Source organism: Mastigoproctus giganteus, chromosome 2 (genome assembly GCF_048544385.1).
Source record: "Mastigoproctus giganteus isolate SK-2022 chromosome 2, ASM4854438v1, whole genome shotgun sequence".
NCBI lineage: Eukaryota > Metazoa > Arthropoda > Arachnida > Uropygi > Thelyphonidae > Mastigoproctus > Mastigoproctus giganteus.
The window spans coordinates 197035522-197054332 of record NC_143576.1 but is presented as its reverse complement, the minus strand read 5'-3'; the positions used below and the strand labels follow the sequence as shown (position 1 = coordinate 197054332).

Sequence of the window (18811 nt, the reverse complement as noted above, 5' to 3'; positions counted from 1 at the left end):
GTCTGGTGTCAATTTTTGCTACTTGTTTTAAAAAATTTGCATTTATATTCACTTCTTTTTCTTTGTTTCAGCTCGGACACATTGTGATATCATGTGACATCCACCTGTAACATGCACGCAAGGAGGAGAGCGGGAAGCAGTAACTGGGTGGTGCCTTCATCCTCTCTTTCTCGCCAAAGTACGGAAGTGCACCCATAATCTGGAGATTTACCATCAGTTCAATTATAAAACATTTTTGAGATGTTTTAATTTGAGTGATACTTTTTAATTATTTTAGAGCCCCTATGAATATTAAACCCCCTCCCCATAATGTAGGGTTTTTGGGGTATTAGGTTTAGTAGAGCATAGTTATTACATAACTATGCTCTTCTACAGTGCAATGAATTGGTAGCTTAGTTCAAAGAATTCGTCACATAGAACTCATTATCATTTTACAAATGTAAACTAATTAACAATCAACTGGTTACATTGTTGGAAAATGATTTTTTCTATAACAGAAGAAGAACAACAATGCTTTCTAGCATGATTATCACAACCATAGTGTTTGCTTACCTCCTCCACATGTTGAGGAACAGCTGGAATTAATCATCTTCCACTCGAAATGTTTAAATCTTTTCTGATTGCTTTGGCTAGGAGACTGGTTACTTCTGTAGGGTATTACAAATTCGAAGGACACCTTTGGGGCCAGTGACCCTTGACATAGTATCTAGCAAAAGGGAACACAAGCAGTATTAGATTTCTTTTTGATTTTAAGATTTCAATTCCATGTGGCAGCATCAATGATGGATTCAGGGTAGGGGCACCAGGGCATGTATCCCCCTGTCGTTTTTTTGGAAAATATACACCAATCGTTTAAATTCCCTTTAGCTACAAAAAAGTTTTTTTTTTTTTTTTTTTTCATTGTTAACATAGGATTTTATCTATTTTTGCATTGTGGCTCAGCTATTTTCAACTGACCAATGTCAGTTGACAACACGGATGCTGATGCTAATATGATCGCCATTCTAGTGCACAAAATGGTGCCCCCTGTCATTTTTCACTGGATCTGCCACTGAGCAACATGCTTATTTTTAAATTGTTCAAAAACTTTTGCATCCTAAAAGTAAAACATTTCCGGTTAGGCTTCAGTACAAGGTTCTTACCCATGGATCTTTGCGACAATGAGTAATAGGCAGATCTAGCTCCCACTTCTTCAGTGATTGGCTGTTAATCATGATTTTGGGTTAAGTGAATGCCGTTTTGCTATCTATTCCTGTGCGAAATTTTGTTTCCTGATTTAAAACCCGCGACAAAGGGGGGAAATTTTTCTCGTTTATCTCCTTTTGGTGCTGATTTAAAATGAGGAAGCGATTTTTCCCTCAGGACTAAATCTTGAAATCACTGCAAAGCAGTCAGCGGAATTAGACCTCCTTATCACTCATTGTCACAAAGATCCATGGGTAAGAATCTCATACTGAAAATAAATAACCGCATTTTCTTGTGCTTGTGTGATTTATAAATTAAAATAATTTTTCTCTATTTTCTTTTTATTATTAGTTTCCACATAACAGAAGAGCTAAATACAAGTATGAGCTTGCCACACCCAGGATCCTAAGCTGGATATCATCATTCTTCTCTTTCTTGGTGATTCCCTTCTCTCTCTCTCTCTCTCTCTCTCTCTCTCTCTCTCTCAGGGTAATTCAGAATTTTTTTTGGGTGGTGCAGCATAAGCTTTCTTGCACCATATGGCTAATAATAATAATAATAATGTGGGAAGGCCAACTAAGATTAAAGGCAAAATATCCCTTCAATTTTAAAGTCATTTAAAAATATCACCACATGCACAAGTAAACAGCTGTTGTTGTTGTAGAGGGTTATAAAAGCGTTAACGACTAAGGCCATAATATTGCACCGTTTATATTGTCTATAAATTGCATCTATTCTGAGGTCGATTTTCTGTTTGCTGGACGAAAAACCCAAGTTTTCGAGAAAGGAAAAAAAACATGCTGTCATTACCTGAGACCGACTAACTCAGCCACGTTGTGAACAAGGACCATAAAAATTCCTCACATCATCTACGGAATAAGAACGCAGATCTTTTCCACCTCGTGCGGAGAGGAAGGCAATTCTACCAATTGTGCTACCCAAGAGGGCGCCAAAGAATAAAAGAATATGTAGTTACACGTGAGGTAACTGTGATGGGTTAAAAGAACTAAAATTAATCATTTACAAATGATTAATTTATAATTTGGCGATTCCTTTCTATTTCTGACACGCTCTCTCTCAGGGTAACTCGGGAATTTTTTTTTTTTTTTTTTTTTTTTGGCTGGTGCAGCATAAGCCTTAGGCTTCCTTGCACCTTATGGCTAATAATAATAAAAAAATAATAATAAAAAAAGATTAGTTAAACTAATTGAATCGAAATACAGTAAATTATACATAAATTGAATTAGGAAGGCACTTATTGTAGTAGGGCTGTTAGGTCAATAAAATGGTGACCATTCAACTGATTAAAAAGTTTAAATTATTTAAGAAGATTGAAAGTGCTATAAAAATAAAGTTCAGAAACGAGTTTTCTTGAAAGGGGCACAGAGTGCAATTCAGCAGCAGATTTGATTACAATAACCTTACGTCTTAGAACCTTATGATGGGGAGGGGGGTTGGATTTCATTGATCTTTTGACTAAAATAAAGGAAAAAAAATAATAAAAATATTATTGCTTCCTTTATTATTTTATATAAGAGTATAATTATGGGTTGGGAATATATTGTGAGCATCCTTGAGATTGTGAGCATCCTATATACATCTCAATAAGATCACCTCGCAAGTGTCTAGTCTCTAGACGATGCAATTTTCAGAACTTAAGCCTTTCTCCTTTTTCACCAATTGCTCACCAATCTCGTCGCCCTTCTCTTAGAGACATTTTATATTTTTAATCAACGAAGATAATTCTTCTAGAGTAAATAGAGGATACTAAGCTCCAGTAACTTAAATTGAATTACCAGTGCATAAAAAAACATGTTCCTGAAAATCCGTTGAATGATTATCATCTGAAAAGAGCTTTTCCATAATTAAATTAATAGTATCTTGCCTACCAGAAGTTTCAATATTGTCATGGATAACGTTGCCATAATGTCACGGAGTGAAAAATGAGATTGCATTTCGTTGCAGGTAATTTTATAGACACAATCCCAAGGGTGGTTGTAGTAAGGTTTTAGGAGCACAGCGACTAAGGCCATATTGCTGGGTGTATACTGTCCGTAAATTGCGTGTTCTGAGGTCGAATATCTGTTTGCTGGGCGAAAATCCCAAGTGTCCGGGAGAAAAATCCACTCAACCCTCATCTGAGACCGACTAACTTCAGTCACGTTGTGAAAAAGACCCATAAAATTCCTCACGTCATCAACGGGACTCGAACTGAAGTCTTTTCCATCAGGAGTGGGAAGGATAGAGATTCATCAACTGTGCTATCCACGAGGGATAAAACCTTGCTCTCCCAAGGGTCCGAGTGACAAGAAAGCTGAATAAGAGCAAGCCAGGTTTATTTTTTTCGATAGGCAATAGGCTTAACATATTGTCTATCTCGATTTCTATAGATATTCCATAGTCAATCAACCTCATAACTTGACCACTGTCAATGCTGTTTAAAGTTTCAACGAGCATGGTGAATGATTTTGCACAAGATGAATGGATAATTCGCTGTTCCATCACACGGTTTAGAGACAATTTTCTTTTTCCTTATAAATTTATAGGAAGTTTTCAATAAGAAACTTTGCACTTTTTTAGCAAACTCAGAAGCAGGAAGAGATGATAAGAAATCTATGTGCTGAGAAGAAAATCTTGTTTGTCAGGAATTAGTAAAAAAAAAAAAAAAAAAAACTGTCATATTGGGGTCATCCGACAACCAACTCATCTGTCCATTTCTATTATGTCCTTAAATTGCATGCGTTCTGTGGTCGATTTACTTGTTTGGCTGGACGAAAAAAACCTTGCTCTCCTGAGACCGACTAACTCAACCACGTTGTGAAATGGGTCCATAAAAATTCCTGGCGTCATTGATGGAATTGGAATTCGTGTCTTTTTCACCCGGTGTGGGATGGACAGTGATTATACCAACTGTGCCACACGCGAGGGCAGTTGAGAAGTGATAACTGAAGGTTAACTTGACAATGGAATGTATTTCACATAGGTAACAGAATTCCTCTGACCATTTGGTCGTCCCGGAGTATAAACAGAAAATTTATTATTTATTAATCCCAGATTAACATACCAACTCTGCATTACTACGCTCATGGTAGTGGAAAATGAAAAAGATCTGTGGTAACTGTGCAGCCAGTTATAAAGTTCTCTGAGCATTTCAGACAGGCTGCCAGGACAGCTCATTTACTTTTGTCAATAATATATAGAAACATTGTCAGCAGGGATAAAGCGGTGATTATTTCGTTTTAGAAGGCAATGGTCAGGCCACAACTTGAGTACCACATTCTGGTTTTGACAGCTCATTTTAGGATGTGATCTGTTGGAACGGGTGTAGGGAAGAACAAAGAGATTAGTGAGGAGAACAAAGGGGTGCTCTTACTGGAAGGCTCCAGTTCTACAAATTGCAGCACCTTGAGACTAGGCACCTGCAATATCGGATTGAGATGTTTAAGGCTTTGAATAGTTGAGTAAGTTCAGTGCTGATGCATTCCTTCCTCTTGCTCAGACTTCACACACGAGGGGACACAAATTCAAACGTAGACTACTTCCTAAATGGTGAAGGAGAACAACTGTAACCATAATACTCTCTTGCGCGTAGTGCACTGTTAATGGGATATAATTACTATCCACCCTGTACCTGGCGGAAAATCCCCAAGTTTTCGAATCCCATCAACGACGCAATGCAATTTTGGACATTTCTTAAAATGGCTATGTTAATCGGTCTCAGGAGAGGATGCATTTTTCTCCCGGAAACTAGGGTTTTCTTGTTTTCCAGAGAACACAGAATATCACAGAATAAATACATGCAATATACACATACAATATATTGACGCCTTAATTGCTTTGGAACTTAACACACGTAGTACTACTCTTGACGCTACTGATTCATGAACTTTCACTGTTTAATTCCTTTTAATTTTTCTTAACTTGATCTTGAAGAAGATCTACAGGTACTCATTTCAAACGTATTTCAGTGAGTTTACATACTATGGAATAAACATTTTAAATTTAACGGAGAATTAGTGTTCTGTAATTTATTTAATAAGCAAATTTGTTAGTTTTTCCCTTAAGACTACCATGCTGATATAATTCAGAGTCTGGACGAGATATTTGTTCGTCCGAAGCAAACTGTCCAAAAATGCCTCTCCCTTTCTTTCCCACCTATCAAGATCTCTGAACTTAAATCACTAATTGTCTTAACTCTTGTGGCCCTTCTAACTTTAAACCAAAGGCAGGCGCCTGGACAGTTACACCAATTACAACCAACGTTGATTATTCTATCAACGCAACCAATAAGAAGAGGTCAGTAAATAACATTAAGTAAATGGTAACCTGTTTCCGTAACTTAGTTTTCATACTTTGCAAGCTTAATTTCCAAAAATAAACATGAAAAGTTATAGATAATAAAAATTGCATCAAAATTAAACTGGTTTTGTGAATGAACGCCTGCTATAACAGTTTTAGGTTTAACTTATTATTGCCTTACACACACAAACAAGTTTTTTATGCATATTTATGTTTGTCTTCAAGATGATTTCTAAGATTAGAATCGCTCATGAAAGTTCATCCATCTCTATCTATGGAGATTATAAAATGATCAGTATATAATAATCGAGGCAATTGAAAACCTATTAACTACCTCCACAATGAGTTCCTCATTCGTCGGCCCTCGTGCATATAACGACTCAGGTTGCCGGTACCAGCGTCGGTAAATGAACTCAGTCCCACCCACGCGGTACTTCCCAGGCCAATCTATCGCCCATCCTCCGCTTATGTAATAATTCCTGGTGGTATTACGTAGAGCCAAGTAAGAGTTGGTATCTTGATCTTCGGTCACGTGTATTCTTCTAGCACCTCGAGGTATGCTCACGACTTCGTGATAACCTAAAAGAAGAAAAATTAAGATAAAGATCTAACAAAAAGTTTAAAATAAAGTTATTCTAGTGTACTACAATACATGAGTACTGTATTAGTTACACATTGTGCATCAGGCGTGGAGTAATGTGCTTAAAGTTTTAAAGTGGAAGGAAAAAGGAAATATGTATAATTGATAGATGAGGTAACATTGTACTGATACAAAAGATTTAAGTATTTAGTCAGGCAGTACTGTACTTGTATTTTTTTTTTTTTTTTAATAACTGCATTTGATCAACTGTTTTGTATGACAATCAGCCACTAGATGGCGGTATAATGTAATAAAAGCGCATATTTACGTTTGGCGAATTTTAAGAGACCTCATCAAAAAATTAATGAGAAAATACTGTAAATAAAAAAAAAATAATAAAAATAAAAAGACGAAAGAAACTGTAGCTGAAGATTTATTCTAGCTTATTATCATCATTTTTTTTATTTTATTTAGAGTTCTCGATAAATAAGTGACCTCCTCTCTCTCATAGAAGATGTTCTTGTTTACACTCCGGCACGACCACCAGGACAGTGGATTAACTCCATAAATTATGGAGTAAATTATTTCAATGTTTATTGAGATGATTTACTGTAAACTGATTAAATCATCTCAATAAATATTGAGAATGATTTAATCAAAGAGTGCGTGCTATTGCAGTCTCACTCATGACCGCTCGGCTACGTCAGGCCTTTAAGGAAAATATCATCCATGGTTGGATAGATATGGGCCAAGAAACGATGGTGACGTATTTACCCATTTTTACCCACCATGCAACACGAAGGTTGTTAGTGGATAGTAAAAAGCAACAACTCCCCGGCGGGGAATCGAACCCCGGTCTCCCGCGTGACAGGCGGGGATACTTACCACTATACTACCGAGGAATGCGATTGAGTGGTTTTCTTTCTATTACTTTTTTTACGAAAACCTCGAACACGAGAGGTATTAGAACTGATAGTGCTTAGTACCGTGCATGGTCTGAAGGTAGACATTTTTTTATCATTAGACGTCAACTTCAGTAGATTGTAATTTTCAGAAAATACGCATGAAGGAAAGTTGTTCCAGAAAACGGAAGTTCAATGAATAAATGAGGTAAAAGACAAGTTGGTTTTGTGAGTTTGAAGTTGTACAGTAAAAGAACGTTGACTGGTTGGGGCACGTGTTCAGACTGCTTTGGAAGTGGGAGCGGGAATTATAGAAGCCAATTCAGAAGAACAGTGTCCATGCAAGTATCTATAGCAAAGGCATGCAGCAGAAACAGAAAGTCTATGAGATGTTCTGTTTCTGCTGCAGAGAGTGGAGAGGTTCTGTTAGAGATGAATCATTAATTAACCTAACTGCCCTCTTTTGAATGGAATCTAGAAGCCTGAGTTTTGGGGCCGCCGTCCCAGATATAGGAACAATAATCCATGGTGGGACGGATTTGCGATTCGTACAGAGTTAACAGCTCTTTTTATTTTATTTATTTATTTTGGGAAAGATGTAACGCCTAGGGCGAAAGAGAAAACCCAATTTTTTAGATGCAGAGGAAGCAATATTCGTAATGTGCTTATGCCAAGAGAGATTGAAGTCAGCGTATTCCTCAATAGAGATATATGATCTTGCCTAGAAATCTGAGTGTCATCGAAGATAACCACAGGAGGAGAAGAATCCTCTTTTTATGAGATATAAAGACAGGACTGAGTTTTCAAAGGATTGAAATCGATGTTTCTTTTGTCATTCGATATTTTTTGTCATGTCTTTCTTCGTAGGAGTTTTGAAGTATGGCAGGACTGAGAAAACAAAAATGATCTCCAGAAAAAAATTAAAGTATTTTTGTTTGAATCTGTGATTAAGTACAGAGGGCCTGAGCCAGGCTTCAAAGGAGACTCAGGTACTTCCCCCCCCCCCTCCCCCGAGATTTTTTTCGTTATCATTCCAGTTCACCCTATTCAGTTTAAGAAATTCAGACGAACTTACTGTCTCGTATTTCTATTGCTTTGTTGCAGTGGCGGTCCAAGGATTTTCTAACGTTTAGGGTTAAAGCGATTAAAGGGAGAGGTTACAGCAGTGTTCGGAGAATCATTAAATTTTAATAAAATCACCATGTTACAGTAAAAAAATAAATAATAAATAAAAAAAAAATCCGCATTATTTTTACATAAGGAAGGGGTTTAGCCCCTTTAACCCGTATATGGGATAGTCACTGCTTTGTTTTAATGTTGACAAATGCCTATCTGGATGAGGTGATTGCGTGCCAGTTGCCTTGTCTAATTATTCCACATACGTACCTGTATAGGCAAGGCTGGATTCACCGAATTGCAGTGGCACAGCCCCCAAAGCGGTGAGCCAACCCTGAAATGCAATTACCGTGGTCTAGGATAAGCTCCGACTTTTTTTAGGAGCTTTAAAAATATGAACACCAGGACCAGACACTACCCAAATCTGGAATTAATGATTTCATAGTAGTTTTATTTTCTTTAGCATGTATATAATGTTCGTAACTTGTGGAATAAATAAATAAATTTGTTAACCGTAATTGAAAAAAAAAAAAAAAAAGTCTAGAGGCATAACTACAAATTTGTATCCCCTTCCCCCGCGCCGAGATTTGTGAAAGCGCTCCTTACTCTTTAACGATTCTACTATAGCACTGTCAGACCCTAGACTTTTCGCAAACTAACTCTTCATTTGTGATGGACACAGTCCTATAAAAAAAGATCTCATTCAAAAATCTAAAAATCAGATGGGTTTTCTGTAGTTAGTTCACGACTAAACAGTGGCAGATCCCTAAAAGCAGAGCTGGTCCTACAGGTAGTGCGAGAGTTAATGTGGGGAAAAAAAGGATAGTAAAGAGGAGGGGCTTTCTCCTTGTCTGGATTGAGGGGATTCTTTTTTTAGAATTTCGGGCACTTTTATTCCTGTGCTCGGATGCACTGTGCCCTCTGTTCGCACATTGCCTACAGAGTACGAGCACTGGCTTATCATCCTAGGTGCAGGCGGTGCATCCGTGCCATGGTCATGTACACAAGACTAGTGGGTGCATAAGGGAAATCGAAAATTGACTTTGTGGTCAATAAACAACACTCATAGTTCTGAGCACACCAGGTTGATGGGCTGAGTCTTATAATGAATATCTTTTTTCTGGTAGGTATGATAGTAATCTGATACATTTCTTCTATTCTTTTTACTTGGCGCTCTGAAATATTATCTTATTTTGTTAGGCGCTGGCATCCACCGTGGGCTTCTGTGATGTGAGTGCGATAGATAGGACACTCGATGGTAGGGCTGTAGTTTGAGGCTCAGTCGCTAGGGGCTGAGGCAACTTGTGCAGATTCTTAAATCGCTAGAATACTGCTGTGGTTTCTACTGTTGTGGAAAATTGAGGACAAAAAAGATTTTTAGTCTTGCCGGTTCATGGTTATCAATGGTTTCTTGGAAGGTGGGAGTATTGCTTAGAAGAGTTGATTGGTAAGAATTCGGCTCATTTGAAATCATTATCCCACCAGCAATTTGATCTTTAAATTGAAGAGTTTTTCGTCTATGGGATGTGGGAACTTTTGTAATGATTCTTTCCGATGAAAATAAAACTGAATGAAGGATAGTTGACTCGATGGGATAAGTAAATCACAGACAAACTATTTTAGGTCCTGACTTGTGGTAATAGAGAGTTTTTATCCCTAAGCGTCTTTTTATCAAGGAGCAGTTATACAAAATAATCCTGAATTGAATATAAATTATTTTTGAAGAGCAGATCAGTTGATATTGAAACAAGTTGGGTTGACCTTGATGTTGTCCAAAGAAAACAACCAACAAGGATATGACTTCCTTTTCAGTAGAAAGTTTTTAGATCTGTAGAAACAGATAAGATTTGTTTCTCCAACGACGTCTTTGAGGACGATTAATTTCTAATTCACAACCAGGAGCGGTTTGTAGACATCGAAGTGGCTGCAAGTTTTTGTGTATCCGTAGTAAACTATTCATGTCGTGGAGGTTCGCTCTCAACGAACACTGAAATGTGTTCACTTGACTGAATATGAGTTGTACCAGAGAGAGTCGTTGATTGGGAATGATTTAAATTCGACTTTTTTTCTTCGTCTCCAATTTCTCCTTTAGTTTGCCTGGTGTGGGGAATGATCATTTTCTCTTTTGCACTTTGAACGCAACAATTTTTGTCCGAGTTGTTTTTGAGGTATCTAACGTCGAAAGAGCATCCCCCTATAACGTATGGGGGTGGGGGTGTTCAGGAGTTATTCGAAAGGTTCGGAAAGTTCGTCGAAAAGAAATACAGGTTATTGAAGCAACTGTTTCCTTGGCACAAATTCCTCAGATTTCTCTTTAAATATCCTTTTGATTTTCCTGCATTATTTATTCATTTATTTTGATCTGCTGTGCGAATTATGTGTCTTGTTTGCAGAGTTTTTAGTAATTGCATGCACAAATTAAGTCTGTATTATGGTCAATAATTAGTGCGTTTATAAGTGCAACTGGGAATATATATATAATACAATTTATACGATAAAGTACTCTTTGATTTTTTTTTTAAACTATATTTTAGGGCAACAGTAACAATAAAAAATAAAACTTACCTACGGTTACGTTAGTTGTATTATAGCTTCCCTTTAGAGTATAGCAAGTAGAATTATCGCCTCCACATACACCACAAATATCAGGTTGGACACTGGAATCAATTAGGTAATCACAGCCAACATTCTGCATGTATAACAAAGATGATGCAATGCATTAAAAAGAGAAAGAAAAACTATTAAAATAATGGATATAAATGAGAAATTTTGCATTTTCAGCGCCTGTTTCGAATGGATTTTATGCTACTGGAATTAATTTCGATTTGCATTCATGGTACGAGGTATGATGAAAAAGTTCGGTGAGTGAACAAATAATTGGGAAATGGTGAAGCTTATCTGCTATTCGGAGATCTGTATACACCGATTCAATCGTTTTTGCAACTACTGGAAGTTCCCAATAGGCTTCGTTTGGAATTGCTGATAGGTTGTATTATTCCGGATTTGCTACTCTATAGAATTCATTGAGCAGCAAATCCTGGCTGAGAAATTTTCATTCCCTAATTTTTATTTATTTATATATTTTTTATTTTTACTGTAAAACAACTTTAAATATGAAGATTTATGTAGTGTACAACGATAAATAAATTTTTAAAGCCAAAAATATTCTGTAGTATGTTTTAGAGGCTAACAAAGCGGTGTCCATTCGCAATGCCTCCTAACAGACTACTGCAATAATATATCACTGGGAAGTTTGAATCCAATGTGGCCTATTGGATCCAATCCAGGATCTAATAGGCCACAGAAGTTGCTTATATAATCTGAGTGGTATGATTCCTATTTTTTTAACCCACTGATTTCTATACTCATAGATAACTAAGCGACAGATCCTTTATTTATTTTTTGATGTGTATATTAAAATTTAGAATTTTTTTTTTTCTTACCCTGCATTCTCCATCGATGCAGACTCCGGTAAAATCTTCTTGACAAGGAGTGCCATCTTCCAGTTTAGTTGAGAGGACGAAAAAGAAATCTTTACTCTCAGGAACACAGTAAACTCTACAACGGGAAAGAGCTAGAAAAAAATAAGAAAAGAAAACTGGTTAAAGATCATGCGCACCAAATGTTTCTAACCTCTGTTAAAAAATAAGTTGTAAATGACATTGAAAAGAGTTCATGACCGTCTTGAACTATGAGCTGCGTTTATCTACATGTTCTAAGAGTCTACTATAACCTCCAATCAGTAGCACGGTTTTCTGGGACCATTAAATCACAAAATTTTAATGTATTATGATCTCAAATACTCAACATAAACCAGTATTTAAAATGCAGAATAAACTTTATTCATTTATTTATTTTTCGATAAAGAAAATGCTAAGAAACTATTATGCCAGGATCCTCATGTGGGAAGGGGGATTTTGTTACACACGATGTAAAAAAAATATCTTCCCCACACACGCAGGGTTGCTATCTTCTTTTAATAATTAGACACAATGTCCTTAAGATTTTACAATCTACTAGCTTAGCCCTGATCTTAAAGGAAGAGTTTCTTCTACAGTTTGGTTAATTATCTTTCTTTCCAGACAAAACTCTTTATTAGTGATAATAAAAGTAAGATTGAAAGGGGCAACATTGAACACCTACCTCCCAAATCCCTGTCATATGGTTTCCAAGCATATCGACTTCCCTTGATACTTCTGTTATTGAAAATTCCACAGTGCTGATAACGGAAATCGGGGATAGTGCTAGGACACTTCTAAAATCATAAAACGATATCAGTTTCAGCTTGATTAGTTACACTGTAGTAACAGTTAATTATGTTCTCGGAAAATCTATTAAAATAATTAAAACAACATCCTTTTTAAACAATCCTTTTTACTATAACAGAACTTACTTGGATGTTACACACTTTATACATTCTATCTTCTCCCTGGCAGTACTTCCCTCCACGACCAGGACTGCAAAAAAACATCATTTTCAGCATCTTCCGTGGATTTTATTATGCACACATGTTATAAAGATATTAATCCTAAACGTTTTAGTAATATGTAAACTATTATAGAGTAAGTTGCTTTAAGGAGACAAGTATACAACTGTACAAGCAAAGAATGGTTTAAATAGCATGTTTGTTTTATACTCCGAGAATAAGTAGATTTTTCACTTCTTCAAATGTGGCTACCGGAATATACGATAACATTTGTCCACCTGTTTGTTCGTTGATCCAATTAGCGATTTGAAATTCCTCAGACAAGGTACCTCTTCATATTGGGTAACCAGGTGGTCGTGTCCAGGACGCCGAAGTGGACGTTTCAAGTTTGAGGAAGAGGAACGCAATCACATGAATACAAAACATCGTCCAGTCTATCAAGTGAAGATTCAATGGCCGCATGTGTAGTAGAAATGGCTTCGAGTATCAGTGGGAATCATATTGTTTGAGACACATTGCGCATTTAAACATTGGACATAGTTAGAGAATACTGCGCTGTTTTCTCTGTGTACAGCTTAGTGAACAGTGTTATCTAAAAATACTAAGCTGCTCTTGAAGCTGCTCTATATGAAATTCCGATACTGTTAGAGTTTGATATGTATTGGAAATCTTTCAGAAAATTAAACACTAATTGATATTGTGAAGGTATTTCTGATACTCAATGAAATGTTGGGAAACTATCATATGGTTTTAAAGCTAAAATTAGAATGCATTTTTTAAAAATTTACTATAAATATTTCTAATCATATTATTGTTCTGGTTTCTTACTTTGAACCGCGATCAACCCAAGCACATGTACTACTGTACTCCCTCGCTCGGAAATAAATAAATGGCGAAAGTCTGTAAGTTTTTCTAGAAATGAAGCTGACAAATGGAAATGGTATTACATACAAAATGGTGGGTGTATTCTTTCTGTGAATGAACACAGACTATGGGAATTTAAGGGAAAACCATGTTAGTATATCTTCTTGGTTTTCTATCTTTTTTTTTTACCTCCAGAATTGGCATGGACGATATGGGAATGATCGAACATGGACACCATAACGATAGTGCTAATGCTACAATGCGATTCTATAGATATTTGTAGTTGTAACGAAAATATGCTGCTCAGTTTTAATACCATTGTGCAGGTTAAGCCTTTTTAAAACGATACTTCTATAACTCTTCTGTAATAATTAAGGATAAAAGAGTTAAAAATAGAAACATAACACTAAAATAGAATTACAATGGAACAAATATTTACTTAGGATTGTTGCAGAATCGTTCTTTGTACATGATTCCACCTCCGCATTCTTTGGAACAAACACTCCAGTGGCTGTAAGGTGACCATCCCCCATCTAATGGCAAGGGACCATCAGCTCCGTACGCTACGCATGCACCTCTACGACACCACTGAAAATAAAAATTTTGAAAGACATTGAATTAGTCCAATTGAATAGCGGAAAATTTATTCCAATAATAATTATCATAACTATAGCAATTATAATTACTTTTATTATAATGATTACATCAATATACGAAGTTCTGAGATTCCCAGTATTTGTTATAAATTAAGTGCCAAGAAGAATTTGAAATGGCTTGTTTCTTAATCTCGATTTACCTTATTATGACCACAGGGAGTTCCTTCTGCAGCTGGTAAAAACTTCGTTTCGCATTCTCTTCCCGTGCGTAAACACCACAATGCCTTGCAGAGATCATGCTAGGATTGAACACGGAATATTATTATACAGGAAAACCATTTGGAATAATAAAAAAAATATGTAAAATTCCCAATATTCTCAGTTCCTATTGAAACAAAAACTTACGTCATTGTGATAGAGTGCACACAACTGAGAACGACTTCCAAACTGTAGTTTGCACTGCATGTCTGCATCGTACATCTGGCCAGGAAGACTGTCTGGAAACTTGAACTCTCCGTTATATTGGGGTTCATTTTCCAGGCAATAAGCTCGTGTAGAACTAAGAGAAAGTGAAAATATATCATAACTTTGGTAGAAATAAATCTACAGATTTATGAATTTTTATGTATCAAAATATTTCTTTCTTCTAAAGAATTTAGATATCGGAAATAATTCGCGAGCGTGAAAATTGTCTTGTTAGCTATCACATAATACAGAAAAAATAATAGAATATTATTTTAAAAGATTTACACTGTCTTACCAAAATGCTACAGAATACAGCTAATAGGTCCTCATCGTATAAGACATGCATAGGTATATTTGGTGTTTCTTGACTCATTTCGAACTTTAATATGCACCTGCATGCATGTAAGACGAACTGCTTATCAGACTGGAATCAGCAGAGCAAGCGTGCATCTCATTCTCAAAAGAGTTAAGTGGCAGTTTTATATGCCGAGATTACGACATGAATGAAGATGATCCCAATTGCCGAGTTCAGTTTTGGAAATGGTTTTAAGTGAAGATGGTTGAAAATGCAAGATTTTTGGAAAAGATTGTTTAGTCGAATGAGGCAGTGTTCAAGCTCAATACTACAGAAACCTAACAGTGTGTATTAGTCCCCTAATCATCCAAACATTCATGAAAAAAGGCAGCGAACTTACTAGCAATAGTCCAGTTTGTGTTTCTTTCAGAAGAATCGTTGGACTATTTTTTTTTTTGTAGGGACAGTTATCGATATTATGTGTCCCCACATACTTAATGTATTGTGCCCATCAGTTGTGAGCTCTATGGGGATGAAAAGATTTACCAAAAGAACTGGGTACATCATAATGTCAGGGTCTACCTTGGTAATCATTCCACAGACCGGTAGATAGGTTGACTAGGAAATGTCGAGTACCTCCACGTTCACCTGATCTAACCCTGCACATCTTCTACTTATGAGGCTACCTGAAGGATTTAGTGCACGACAGAAACCAGCCACACTTAAAACAATTAATTAAAGGACAAAATTAAAGAAGAGTATGAAGCTATCTCAATCACCGTTCTTCCCACACCGACTGGAAAAGGTTCAGGTTCGAATCCCGTCAATGACGCCAGAAAATTTTATAGGCTTTTTCACTCCATGGCTGAGTTAGTCAGTCTCAGGCGAAAGCAAGGTCCCCTGTCCCCACAAAAAACGGGTTTTTTGTCCAGTAAAACAAGCAAATCGAAGTACGCAATTTATGGACATAACACACATTGGATGACTCTAATATGACAGTTCGGTTTTATCCCAGCAGTTACAATGTAGAACGTTTGTCATCAGTTAATAAATGTTCTGTAAAATATATTTAGAAAGTTAAACAGCCTTTGTGAAGAATACACAAATACACGTGCACTTTCACTATCAATTAAACAAAAGTAGGTTTCACTATATTGATAAACTATTCAGTACAATAAGAAATCACTGTACATAATAAATAAAAATATTAATCTATTCGTTATATTTTTTTCATCAGGACTTTATTTTCACCATCAGACCTTACATATGATTAAAATCAATTAGTTTATTTTAAATTAATTAATCTTAAATTAGTGAAAAAAAAAAAAAAAGCTTTCAAGTTTCATTCAGTCTTCGGATATATGAGAGAGGTGCCTGAAGATGTTCGTTCTCAGTAGGTTGAATGTGGGCCGGCTACATAACGTAGTTCGAACTGTCTGACAGACAGTGCTCATCAGTGATTGGGTGCCTCCTTCTGGCTACACGATGGCCAAACCTTAACCTTTTGGGATATATATCTAGCATTTAGCCAGCTGAGCAGCATGTGAAGTTAATGCGGCCGATCCAATCATGTGAAGTCATTGATCCACAGCTGGGGAGGTTAACATTTTTGGGAAGCCATGTGCCAATGATTGGAATGGGCTCCCTTTCTCAAAAACTTGGAGAAAATTGCGCTTAAACAGGAAAAAATATCCTATCCATGTCCCATATCCAGCAGCTCCTACTGTCGAACAATTACAGACGGAAAGAAACTTAAAAACTTTTCTTTTCATCGGTGTATGATTGGTTGTTATCCTGAAAAAAATGATGGCAATAAGGATTTATAATGGTAAAGAGCAGTTGATACCCTACACAGAAAAATTAATTCTTGCAGAACGGTAAATATTTCTGCCTTAAAAATTACAGTAAAAAATCATGCACTCGCAATTGCCATATATATGCCTACCAAAAACAATCAGACACCCCCTGCTATGATATTCGATTTATCCGGAATGATATTCGATTTATCGTAAGCATGTACGTAAATATTTTGTGATGGTGTTTCATTACAGACGGCTTAACAAGAGAATCATGCATGCACAGCGTGAATTAAACAGGATGTGTTGACTGAGTGGAGTTTCTATGAAATTAGCATCATGACTGGTCGAAGTTGATGAACCTGTTGGAAAATGCTGTTTGTTTGTTATTTGGTTTTTAGGAGCATTAGCAACTAAGGCCATATTGCTCCGGGATATGCGGTGGTCATTCCATGACCTTTCCGCATCCTCCGTATTTGGTGGTGACGGGCTCGAACCCCGGTCTAATCAAGAAGCGTGTGCTATGCACTTCTGCTCCTTCCCACCTTGCTACTGAGGCGCCTGTTGGAAAATGCATGAGGTATGAAAAGTAAAATCACTTTCTGAATGTTCAAAAGTGTCTTATGGCTGGCCTTGTGCGAATTATGAAATTCAATTGCCACCGGTGGAATGTTTTAGTGACGCCCACGTTTTCTACCAAATATGTGCGTGGATAAGACGGTTGAGTACTGGTTTCAATAGACAAAAATATGGCCTGATCAGTACAGACCTTTGAATCTCATTTTGGGATAAGCTGTAAAAAAATTATTCACTGACTGATAACCCCATTGATGGACAATGATGACTGATGACTGATGGACAATTCTTCGGGATTATCACATACAAGAATCGTAATCAGGGCTTATGTGGTAAATAATCCTTAAAAGGGAAATATTTTTTTCAAAATTATTTTTATACAAAAATAATTGCATAAAATTTTAATTTTTATATTAAAGATAATTTTTATTTTTATGTCTTCAAATTTTGTTTATCGAATTGTGTGGTAGCAGATAGCAGTTAGAACCACTTAAGTATTATGTATTGATTTTTTTTTTACTATTTAAAAAATGAAAAATGATTGTTGTAATTGATTTTAGTGTTAATAAAATATGAATATATTCTATTACAGTATTCTATTTTAAATTGAGTAATAAATTCCAGTTTTATCCGACACGTATAAACTACGAAACAAAAAAGACTTCGGATCTCATGGATTTACTCTTGGACTTACGTTTTTAAATAGCATTTAAGTCGTTTACGATATTTTGTATATTATTAATAACACTTAGAGATGAAAAAAGTTATCTTAATCTTTTAAGGAGGTGTTTATTTGTACAGGTATTAAAATGAGAATTATGAAATGTGATTGGTCAGTATTGCATTTGGTGGTCATTAAGCCAGCTGGGTTTTTCTGCTTATACCACTGTAAATTTGGGTCATTCACAGTGGTCAGGGAAATTGCTCAAAGAAGGGCCAACTTCATAATGCAAACGTCCACTTGTACATGATCAGCTGGGAAAATGCTCAGAGGCATTTAATATTCGAAAGAAATTTGACCTCAAAAGAGTTTTGTGATATTCGCACATATTGTGTATTTTCCATTCCCAAAGACTTAAGGATCTGCAACGGGGATATCGTATCCCCTAGTTTTCGTATGTTGCGCGTGTTCTTTTATCGCGAGAACTAGCTCACACTTAAAGAGATCCCATTCACCCCAGGAAGATGGCCGGGTGGTCCCCTACTCCAGGAACTTGGTAAGGTCACGCCTGCTGCAAGTTGACCACAGGAAGGTTCCGTCAATTCCACTTAGGACCGGAGACATGATGCTGCCTTTGGTTCCTTCGCATAGGGATCCGCGTCCATCATGAATCATTCCAAAACTGAAAAAGAGAAAGAAAACATATACGAGATTATTACCCACTGAGTGTAGTTCCTGTAAAAATCATCATTAAATTGATATAACTTTTAGCATTTCTTAATTAATCTTATACTGATGAGAGAGAGAGAGAGAGAGAGAGAGAGAGAGAGAGAGAGAGAGAGAATGCGCAATTGCATGGAGTTGGAAAATTTCACAACCTTTTTCCCGGAGAATGCATTATTTTGATATTTCACAACCTTATAGCGAAAGGCTCTTTAAGTGTAGGTTGGGTTTTATGCAGAGAGGTGGTAGACAGAGGGAGGGCTTGTTACCGTCTCCAGTCATTCTTCTTGAGTAGGCAAGGCCGCGGAGAAGTTTATGGGTGAAGAT

General features: G+C 36.5%; 1 protein-coding gene and 1 non-coding gene across 2 annotated transcripts in view; both read right to left on the bottom strand.

Moving 5' to 3' along the window:
- The window catches only part of LOC150089894 (A disintegrin and metalloproteinase with thrombospondin motifs 16-like), a 93038-nt gene that overhangs the window by 16079 nt on the left and 58148 nt on the right, over positions 1 to 18811 (bottom strand). The window contains exons 9-18 of the mRNA XM_090389692.1: positions 18306 to 18443; positions 14374 to 14527; positions 14169 to 14267; positions 13812 to 13960; positions 12476 to 12539; positions 12226 to 12337; positions 11526 to 11656; positions 10648 to 10771; positions 5819 to 6063; positions 553 to 706 (exon numbers count right to left, since the gene is read on the bottom strand). Of these exons, the coding sequence (XP_090245818.1) occupies positions 553 to 706; positions 5819 to 6063; positions 10648 to 10771; positions 11526 to 11656; positions 12226 to 12337; positions 12476 to 12539; positions 13812 to 13960; positions 14169 to 14267; positions 14374 to 14527; positions 18306 to 18443 (1370 nt within the window). The remainder of the gene's footprint in view (positions 1 to 552; positions 707 to 5818; positions 6064 to 10647; positions 10772 to 11525; positions 11657 to 12225; positions 12338 to 12475; positions 12540 to 13811; positions 13961 to 14168; positions 14268 to 14373; positions 14528 to 18305; positions 18444 to 18811) is intronic.
- TRNAD-GUC (transfer RNA aspartic acid (anticodon GUC)) lies at positions 6895 to 6966 on the bottom strand. The gene has a single exon. It is a non-coding gene; the product is annotated as a tRNA-Asp (tRNA).